We start from the raw sequence: 11,001 nt of genomic DNA, 5'->3' as shown, positions 1-11,001 counted from the left end.
AGTTTAAATAAAACATTTAACAAAATGTATATTTCTGCTATTGTATTTTTATTTCTGATTAAAGGTGATCGTTTTACTGTAGTAGCCTAGTAATTGTGTAATTAAGGGACCAAATAATAGCCTATGGTGGAAACAGCTAGGCTAGTTACCATATTAAAAGTTTGTTGATGAATTTAGGCTATAAAATAAATATTTTTAGTGGAACCTCTAGTCTAGAGTGAAATAAAACACATAGAGAAAAAAAGTAATAAGTAGCCTTTATAGTAGCCTATGAATTTATTAAATTCAGTACAGTCATGAAATATTCTCTTTGCAGAGTAAATTATTGTTTACTCTCAAATTAGATCATTTAGACTTCTACATATCAAAATACTTGAAACAATGTAGAATTATCTAAACATACAATTAGTCATTTTCATAAAGCTAAACCAACTTCTTTTCGATGAGAAAGTCTTTGAGGTTTTTCATTTGCCAGAATCCAACAGAGAGGAGGATTGATGTCTGAATAATGGCCCACCACAAAACGTTTCCATTTGTTTCCTCACTCATTTGGCGAAACTTCTCCTCACGTTCCTGGTTGCAGTAAAATAAACATACAAATTGCATATAATCACTGAGAGTAAGTAAACCTTGGAAAATATGGACAGTTGACACTCGGTCTAGTCCTCATTCCGATTCTGGCAAGCAATTAATATGGTAACATTTTGTTGTCAGGCCATCCTGTGTTTGCTTACCCTTTGGAAATGTTGCTGCCTGCTAATGTAATGCATCTGGTCAATGAGATGTTGCAGGTTGTATTCCATTGCTTTCATAGTGTCCTTTGCCTCAGCAGCATTATCAATTGTGTGCTCGCCCATCTGGACATCTAAATGGACTTTCTGTGCATAAAGACAAAAGTAAAAGCCCCTAAGAGACATTTTAATCAGGTCAAATTCAACATGAGGCCACAGCATCACACAACTCACCAGACGATCACCAGCGAACACGGAGAACCTGGTGGAGTTGGATTGCATGCACACGAAATGTTGACCCGAAGCATGGGATTTAAAGGTGAATTTTCCATATCTCCCAAAGCGTTTTAACAAGACCACCTGCACATGACAGAACGAATCAAAAGATCCAGGTGGTAATAGTTAGCAGTTTGTGTCATTTTCAGTTATTTCATAGGCTACATAAAGAGTTGAATGCCTCATACCTCATGGTTAGGGTCTCTCACAGTCACTGTCAAACCAAGGTGTGGAGTGTTGTCCTTCTTATTTTCATCCCAGTGCTCTAACAAAAAGACACCTGAAGGGAGAAACCAATAGTCAGCGATGTAGTCCTTATAACAACATTTTTACTGTCCACAAGGATTAACATAGCTACTTTTATACTTTTAAGACCCACAAAGCTAAATTCCCTATTAATTGTTCAAATCTTGATGGAATAAGGTTTTAACATAAGAGCTTTCCTGTATAGCTCAAACAGTAGCAACGCCAAGGTCATGGGTTCGATTCCCAGGGAAAGCAAGAACTGATAAGAATGTAAAATGTGTACCTTGAAATGCAATGTAAGTCGCTTTGGATAAAAGCGTCTGCTAAATGCATAAATGTGTAAATGTGTAAAAAAAAAAAAAAAAAAAAACCCCATCAATATCAGTGGCATCAAGACACCTGGCTTTAGAAAAGGGCTACTCTCTGAAAAAACAGATTCCCTGTTATAGTCATGTGTTCCCTTGTTTTATGTGCCATGTTTTCATTGTTCACAGGTGTCCCTTGTCTTGTCATTAGTCTTGTGTGTATTTAAGCCCTCATGTTTGCCACATGTCCTGGTCAAGTATTATTTCCCTGTAACCACTGTGGTAAGCGTCATGTTTATGCTTTGAGTTCATGCCATGGCTTTGTTTTATGTTTGATCACGTTTTGTGAATAAACTGCACTTGGGTTCTCTACAAACTTGCTTTCAGTGGACATATGTTACATTTATAAATAAAGGTGACTTGAATTGATTATGTAATTGGCATGATACATTTACCTGACTAATAATAAATTGTTACATTTGAATTTATTCAGATTTTCTCTTAAATGATTAACTCTAGATTACGCTGCATCCACTGTTACCGCAAATCTGCGTCCAGGGTTAAGTACATGGTTACACTTTATTTCGATAGTCCACTTTAGACATTCTACTAATTATAAGTAACTTATCAACTACATGTCAACTAACTCTCACTAGAGTATTAGTAGACTGTCAGTATACTGTTAGATTATAGTTAGGATTTGGGTTAGTAGAATAAATTGCTTTAACTAAGTTGTTATATAGGTGATTGTAGGGGGCAGAATAAACAGAAATGTGTTTTAAATAATGCCGTGGGATCCGCTTAAAAAAGAACAGCCGGCGCGAGACCCTATTAGTAACAGAAAGAAAGTTTGGAATTAAATTACTTTGCCACACTAAAACACTGCGAAGGCGCAGTTATCCTTCACCCACCCTAGAAACCGTTGTTGGGGTGATTGGGTGGGCCTTACGAGCAATACTGTAATACAATGTTTTGAGGTCCATCAAAGTGCGTCCAACCACCATAAAGACGGCTGTACGCATACTATGCAAGTCAACTTGCACCACAAGAGTAATGTAGGATGTAGGAGCTACATTACACGCTGCATAAAAGGTCACATCAGAAAAATCATAAGGACACTTTAAGGAAATTATTATGCTGGACTTAATGTTACTGTATGTACTGTAGTTGAATGTGACAGATTTCACAACCATTATATTCCAGTTCCTGTTTAATATCAGATGCCATTGTTAAACACATTTTTATTTAATTAATTATAATAAATGTGGGACTTTTAAATGAAAAAAAAAAATGAAAAACATGAAATACTGTGATTGTATCAGTATAAGCCCCTAAATTGTCTCTGGCCTGTGAACTGTTGTTATCTAGATAAGAAAAGACAGGTAACACACTTTGTATTTAAGATTAAATACATTCAGTTACATGCAGATATTTGCATCCATCAGAATTTATGTTGATGTTTGCAACATAAACATTAAGTTGTCTTAATAACAGGGTATCCATACGGCCTAAATATGCATCCAAAGTAACACAAAAAAAGACTATAAATATGAAGTCAACAATCAATGTTCTACATTAAGTATAATTAATTATATTTTAAAATAGAATATCAAATTGCTCCTTAATGTAGCCTATATATTGAATCTTCACTGACCTGTCACAAGTGTGTCCTCTGGAATCTCCTCAATGAGACACTTTTCCTCCTGTTCCCCTAAATCAAAATACATTGCCGAAGCCAAAATGACAAAGCTGGCTAGCAGCAGGCCTGTCAGCCTAACATTTACTGCAGTAAAACCATTCATTTTGAAGGTAGGAAAGCTAGAAGTAACATTAACAGCTAGCCAAGGAAGCTAGTAAAGCTTTATGTGCACAGCAGGTTTAGTGTGTGAAATCTGCAGCTGCTGTTTGTAGACTGAAGGTAAAAGTAATGATAAATTATGATAAGACCAGTAAGAAACCTAAATATGTTGATCAATAGTCTATTACCTGCCTTAAGTTTAAAAGTGTAATGGATAGTAATTGTTTACTAAGTCCACCTAAGAACTATGTCCAAATACTCAGACAATTTATAGTGAGTAATTTTCTTACTTAGAAAATTTTTTTTTTTTTTTCCCACACAAACATGACAAATTCAGAGGAAATGTGTTTTTATTGTATTGTATTGTATTTACAATTTTATGTACAGTTTTGCAATTAATATACAGATATCATCCACAGATGCAACATTTTTACTGATGAATTTTATCTCAACTATTGAGCTTGATAATGTCACTGGTGAGTTTCTTCCACCAGAGAGCATCAGACTCAATGAACAGTGCATGAGGACAGTGTGTGAAAATTCAGTCTATAGACTCCAGCTATTAGGGCAAATATTGTAAAAAAGTATTTTTTGCCGGTGACATCTGCATTCCTAATAACTAACTTTGGATTTGTAGTCAAGTCTGTTTCATTACCATAACCTTGTTAACTCACCCACTACATCACAGCCTCACAGTAAGCAGTCATTCCCTTTAAAACGTCTCAAAACATTTTAAAGCTGGTAACCAGTTTGAATCCGGTCCTCGCCATGTCCTCTTTATATTCACACACAGTTATCAGGGATACAGAGCTTCTTTTCCTCTAGAATTGGACAGACAGCCCCGGTGTTTGCAGGATGCATGTGAATATAGCGAGTTCTGTGTTTTACCCCTTTCTCACCACACTGACCCTTACAAAGACCCCAAGGTGACCAGACAGACACCTCACAGTCCAGAGGGGTATCTGTAGGGGGGGAAAGAGACATTGATTATAGTACCGTTGATGTTAAAAGAATAGTTTACATAATATTAAAAAAAATTGTTCAATAAAATAAAATCATAATAAAAGCACCCTCAAAACTGACTGATAAAACTTATGGATGCACTATTTCTTTTAATAAGGCTAAGCAACCCAAACACGTGAGAAACCAGTTGATGGTGAATTCGCATGATTTGAATCATAAAAAAACATACAGATTATAGAAAAAACTAAGCATGAATGTCCACCGCTATACCTAACCTTCAGTGGGGCGTAATGAAAAAGATTGTTTGAATTTTGTGCTCATGATAACTTTAGTTCTGAGGGTTGTTTTTTTTCAATCTTAACTTTACCTCTAGGGTTTTTTTTTTTTTTTTTTTTTTAAATCTTGATTCAATCTGATATTTTAATTAATATTGGACAACAAAAGCAAGATCTTTAAATTTTGTAGAAATAATAGTTTGACTAGACTAGAGAGATCTCCTGATTCAATGATGCTTTCCAGAAGTCCTGTCCTTATAAAAGGTTGATATGTATCACAGACTGGGACTTTTGTACGAGTAGGAAAACAGAAGGATGGAATAAAAGCACACATTTCACTTCCATGACAAACACTTCCTGAGTGCTGAGTGGCAGAAAACTTTTAAAATGGTTGGCCTACATTATCGTGTTTGCCGTTTGTTGTGTTGGTTACCATGGGGATGGATAAACCTTTCTACAGCCCATGATTCAATAACCACAAGTTCTCTCAACAGATTTGTAGTGTTTCCTCGAAAATGGAATACATGCATATAAGACTCAAACACAAGTACTGTTTATCAACTCTGCTATTTGCATAAATAGGTACTGTATGATAAGACTTTCCGAGCATTAGAACATATTACATGTAATAAACAATTCCCAATGCTTACTTATTAAAGATCCGTCTATTTCATTCCCGTTTGGAATCTGATTAGACTGAGTTGGCTGAATGGGTAAGCTGAAGATCTGGTTGTTCTTGATCTTAGTTAGGGAGACTTTGGCTATTGGGGGAAGATTCTTCAGTCTGGGATAGTAGAAGGAGTTTGCAGGGTGGCTTGGAAATGATGAGGTTATCTGTCGAGGAGAAGACACATCTGTAACAAGTTCCATAACAAGACTTGCATCCCTGCTGAATAAAGGTGGTTAGGTGGTCTAGCAGCCGGCCTGGTTTGCTGGTTTAGAGAGGATTTGGTCATTGGCAGACCAACTTAACCAGCTAATATGCAAGCAAGCAAACCACTGTAGGATGGTTCCCAAAGTGCTGCAAAAACATATCTAAAACCAGCCTAAAATGTTTTGAGGGTCTCAGCTCGTCTCCAAGTCTGGTCAGGCTGGTCTGTTTGGCTGAGGGATTTTGGAAACTTTTCAGTTGGCCAGGCTGGGAGAGCAGCTTAAACCAAACAATACCAACAAACCATGCTGGTCTAAGGATTTTTTCATGGAAAATATAAAAAGATTTCTAGGGTTATCGTCTTTTAGACATTACCTGAGTGACCTTGTCTTGAGGAATGGTCTCAAAGTTTGGTGAGGAAAAGGTAAAACCACTGTCTGTGCCGGCATCGTAGGGGTAAAGATCTAGGCTTATGTTTCCTTTCCAGTGATCGCCCTCACACAAGTTCAGACTGTCTATTCCAACAAACCAGTCAGGACTTGGCACAATGCGGACAATGAAGGACAGCTGCAAAACAAGAAGACCATTAGTGTTCGGTTGCTCTGTGTTTTTAGCTTGCTCATTAGCCTGAATGAGCTGCCACTAGGTTGTTTTCATTTGGAAAGTTTTATTATTTACAATTCACTCTATAATATTTTATATGGAATGCCTGGGAGGCCAATGAAGTATGTGCATGTAGAGAGCTAATTCCAAAAGAATGCTTTGGACACAGTATGAAAGTGTCCACATCTTTGGACTGAAAACATCTGCGGTTAAAAAAACACACAAAAAAACAGTTATAACAACATCTTAAACCAGCCTACGGTGGTTTAATGATCCTAAGTGGTCTAACCTGGTCTCCCTGCCTAGTTAAACCAGTGTTTATCTGGTTTATCTGGTTGGTACAGTGGTGTTCCAGCTAAACCAGCTGACAGGACCAGCAATACAGCATGGCCAGGCTGGGGGACCAGCGTAGGCTGGTTAAAGCTAGCAAAACAACTGGATTTAATATCCGTTTTAATGTCAAATGGTGTGGATTTGCATAAAAATGCATATTGCAATGCACAGTGTACTTACTAAAGAGTGTCTTGCATAGACCTCAAATTCTGTGGTTGCCTGGCCGGTTCCTCCAACCACTCCTGGTGCTGAGAAGAGGCTATAGACGCTCTGGATCCGTTCCCCAGCTGCCTCCACTTCCTTTATCAAGGTCCAGGCCTCTCCTCTCTCAGAGAACTCTCTTACCCCATTACTGACATACTCGTTCCTTTGCCATATGTGATAATCTGAGCTGTGAGTTACCCCTAGAATGAAAATGATATTGATATAATTTTTTATGTGAACTTCAGCTTTAATTGACTTTTCTTTTCTTTTTTAAGTAAAATACTTTTTACAGGCAAATTTTAGGGGTAATACATCTTGTGCAATCCAGATTGTTTTTAACATCCCTATTGCAGAGTAACCAGCAACAAGTCATGTCAACATTGGAGTATTAGTAGATATTGTCTGCTTAATATCTGCTAACTATTTATTGTGATGGTCCTCCAACTGACTATAAGTAACTTTGCAACTACATGTCAACTTATTCTTTCCTAACCCTACAGTCTACTAATACTCTACTAACACTCTGAGTTAGTATGTAGGTGCAACGTTACTTATGGTCAACAGAATGTGTTAAAAGGACCATCAAAATAAAGTGAACCGAGTAACCAATGTTATCTATTTTTAAAATTCCAGAATTGAAAAACGCTATAGTTTTTTTATACTTTTGTGATGCTGTACATAAATCTATAAGAAACTGATAAATACTTTTAGTATTTAATAATCTAATAATGATCAGTGAACAGCCATACTTAAAATATGGACCATGGCTAATTTTCAATAGTTACCAAAACCCTGAAATTCTTATCGAGTTTCTTTATTGGCATCTGTGGTTCCATGGAACCTTTAACATCAATAGAACCTTTCCATTCCACTAAATCTTCTTTATAGTGGAGGTTCTTTTGATCATTAAAATGTTTTTTTTTTACACAAAGAGAAAGTCTTAGATCTTTTAAGAACTGTTCACTGAAAGGTTCTTTGGGGTCTTCTATGAAATCGCTGCGAAACCCCCCAATTGGAAACCTTTGTTTTGACTTTTTGGTTAAAGTCATAATTGCTTGGTCAATCCCCCTTTGGGTGGGCCTTTGCACTCATTACAACCCAAAAAGTGAGGCAACACATGTAGAAATTTTGAAAGCAATAATGGTTACTTACTACTACCCTCTTCTTACATATAAGAGCAGCCCACTCACCAATGATGGGGGACCACTGAGCAGGCGGCCTGTACAGAGGGTAGTGTTTGGGGAAGGCAGTCTGAGTCCACTGGCCGGTAAACGTCAGTCTGTACTTGGCCGTAGACGGCACCGTGCATTCGCGGTCCATGTCAACCGGCATTGCAGGGACTCCACTCAGCAGGGCCAGAGTCACGGTAAGCCACTGCAGCCAGCAGCTCACTTTTAGAGATGTCATGTCCATGCTGGTTCTCTGAAGGAACAATGAACTATTTTAAAATGCGAAAGATGTGGATACAAACCACAACCAGGTTTGGACGCTTTGGACCACTCCTTCCATGCTAAACTAAGTGACAAACAAGGGAATTAAACTATTTACATAAACTGCCTCTGTGAGTGATTTGATATAACTGTGTCAAACACTGACTAAGAAGAAAGGAATGTAGGTCAGGATAACTGAATTCACTCTGTGTTTCCAGTCACAGTTATGGCATTTTCAGAAAAAGTAGGATTGGCAATGAAATTGCATAATTTGTTGAAATTGTTATACTCAATAAAATATTGTATTAATATTTAATTGTTACAATTTAAATTATTAATATTATACAAATTTTCAAATTTCATGCACCATTTAGACATTACCATATTTAAAATAGAATCCATTAATTATGTATAGTAATGTGTATTTGTCATTTAAAATACTACCTTTGAATTATAGGCTCTGAAAAATATTTAAATTTAACGTAATAGGCAGAAGCGATTCAACATCATGCAGCATGAATAAAACATAATTAAATCACTTACAGTGTTTGCAGAGACAGAAGAGTTTCCTGCAGAAGAGTTTAATGGAGGTCACCTGCGCCCAGGCATTCAGAGGAAGACTGCAAGATGACTGTGTGTCTTCCAGCTATTTATGCGTTTCTAGCAGTCCCCACAGTCTAACAATATCAATAACCTCCTGACCCCTCCCAGGCGTAGTGTCGAGCTCTCCACACTTTACATTACATCTCCATCTGGGATTTCCCCTTTGGTCTCGGCAAACAAGTCACTGTTTGAATCAAGATTCACACATTTATTCCTTTCCCAACCAGAGATGCACAGAGAAAGCCGCATTATGAAGCTCCTGAGGGTTTCACAGTCCGAAGAGGAAGTTATGGGGTTATTTGATTGTGGAAAAAGACTTGGCTGGTGGCTCAGCAGCTTGGAGGCACCCAGCAAGCCGAAAGCTAACCGATCCTGCCTGCAGCCAGTAATTGCTTCCACATGCTCACGTTTTGCCCCTCACCCTTTTCTAATTCTCTCCAGTTTCTTGACATATAATTTGCTGAGAGCTGTTTGGATTTTGCAAACCAGTTCAATTTCTGAGACCTGGCTTTAAGCGTTTTTAATATTCCTCCGTTGTAAATTGGGCTTGGGCCCAAATGGATTGCGACATCTAATGTGTTTGACATGTGTTTTATGTCTGTCTCAATCTAGGGTCAGTTTCTGTTAACCATTCCTCATTGTTTATTTGAGTTGCCTCACATGTCACTCCATTTGGTCACAATGGACTAACTGAAATATTATTAGCGACTACAGAGAGAGTCAGAAAGTGTGTTAAAATGAGCTTGGATTGAATCCACACAAATGGATCCATTTAACAATAACTTTAAGGGAGTAATAAATACATGAGAGTCTCTTTAAAGGCCAAAATGTAGGTCATCATTTGCAAAAACCTAGGTTTTAGGTATCACTCAGTCCTAATGTCTTTACCAAGTGCAATTGTGAGGACAATGAATGCAGAAAGATGTGCATAGATATATTCTACTAATTTATAACTTAAGGTGTTTTATTTTGACATGAACAAAGATTTGTGACCAGTATTTAACCTTGGCATTAATCTAGTAATTCTGTTGCAATGCCCCATTCATACCGCCAGCGACAGCCAGCGACAAAGCGACATGATCCCACTCATATTCAGTGGAAAGCTGGCGACAAGAGCGACAGAATGTTGTCAAGCAACGGGAGTCACACGAAAAAAGTTCTGAAATTTCAACTTTATGCAAATGAGCAGCGAATTTCACTAGCTAATTTTACCGTCTCAAGTGCAGGCAAGACAGGACAGAGTTCCAAAGTGAATTCACTTTTTTATATGATTTGATTATAACCACATACAGTACATGGATATAATAAAATGATGCGTGGAAAAGAAAACTATTAATATGATGTTTTATTAACAAAGTTCGGGAAGAGCATGTTCAGATAATTAACACAAGTGGAGAGCATTCAGCAATCAATGAAAAGATAGATTCAGCAGTCTCACCTCAATCCATTGACAGTTTAGCAGCATCCCTCCACCACCCCTTCTCCACGCTTCTAGTCCTAGCCACTTACATCTGGGGGGAGTACTCTCGGTTCAGGCCGAACTCCGAGCTCGGAGCTCTCCCCCGGACAGCACGCCAAATACGCATTAAACTTTACCCCCTCCAATTGTATGTAAGTGTGAACTCGTGAAACATTGATAATTCGTGTTATTAATTATATGATGTAGTATACACTCTACAACACAAACAGTAGAGTGTTGGCGCTAGCAACGCCAAGGTCATGGGTTCGATTCCCAGGGAAAGCATGCAAGAACTGACAAAAATGTTAAATGTGTACCTTGAATGCAATGTAAGTCGCTTTGGATAAAAGCGTCTGCCAAATGCATAAATGTAAATGTAAATTAACAGTTTAGCACTGCTGCAGTTCATTTTACAGTTTTTTACCATTTGTATCCTGTCTCCTGTTTGGGTCTGGCCACAAAACCTCATCAACAAGCAATGTTCTCTCTGGCTATGTATCCAGCCCTGGCATGCCCCCTCGTCTGTGTCACCAGGCCTCCTCAATCGCTCGGAGAAGGGTTATACATTGGTGGGGTTGGCGATCGCATACCAAAAATACCAATAATAATATGGTGGCAGGTTGAGCATCAAACATTGCGGATGTTCATTGAACCGATTGCGGACCAGGGCAGTCCGATGGAAACTTATGTTGTCCCAGATGACAACCAACCTTGACTGCTCTCGTACATTCCTCTGGTCATTGGGAACGAGGATATTATGCAGGGTATCAAGAAATGTGATAATGTGGGCGGGACCAAGAGTGGCATGATGATGAAGGACACCATTGTGACTAATGGTTTCCACCACGCTGTCCAGGGACATTGACGATGGTGCGTTGCTCTATAAGGTTTCTTCCCCTACATG

The 11,001-nt window shown here is 38.2% G+C and overlaps 2 protein-coding genes across 2 annotated transcripts; both read right to left on the bottom strand.

The window, feature by feature from the left end:
- Positions 1-246: 246 nt before the first annotated feature.
- Positions 247-3,360, bottom strand: LOC307007929 (transmembrane emp24 domain-containing protein 11; the record flags this gene model as incomplete). Its single annotated transcript, XM_079630418.1, has 5 exons — positions 247-573; positions 735-878; positions 966-1,091; positions 1,196-1,287; positions 3,213-3,360. The coding sequence occupies 5 exons, from the start codon at positions 3,358-3,360 to the stop codon at positions 424-426; spliced, it is 660 nt and encodes a 219-aa protein (XP_079486544.1). The 3' UTR covers positions 247-423.
- Positions 3,361-3,690: 330 nt separating this feature from the next.
- On the bottom strand, positions 3,691-9,204 carry spon2b (spondin 2b, extracellular matrix protein). The gene is made up of 6 exons (XM_079630905.1): positions 8,579-9,204; positions 7,796-8,027; positions 6,582-6,805; positions 5,841-6,032; positions 5,245-5,428; positions 3,691-4,318 (listed from the first exon to the last, which is right to left on the bottom strand). Exons 2-6 carry the CDS (start codon positions 8,016-8,018, stop codon positions 4,140-4,142), a joined length of 1,002 nt encoding a protein of 333 aa, XP_079487031.1. The 5' UTR covers positions 8,019-8,027; positions 8,579-9,204; the 3' UTR covers positions 3,691-4,139.
- Positions 9,205-11,001: the final 1,797 nt, after the last annotated feature.

The sequence above is a fragment of the Phoxinus phoxinus genome, assembly GCF_949152265.1.
Source record: "Phoxinus phoxinus genome assembly, chromosome: 12".
Lineage (NCBI taxonomy): Eukaryota > Metazoa > Chordata > Actinopteri > Cypriniformes > Leuciscidae > Phoxinus > Phoxinus phoxinus.
Note: the sequence above shows the minus strand (reverse complement) of the source record. Positions and strands in the feature narration are given on the sequence as shown.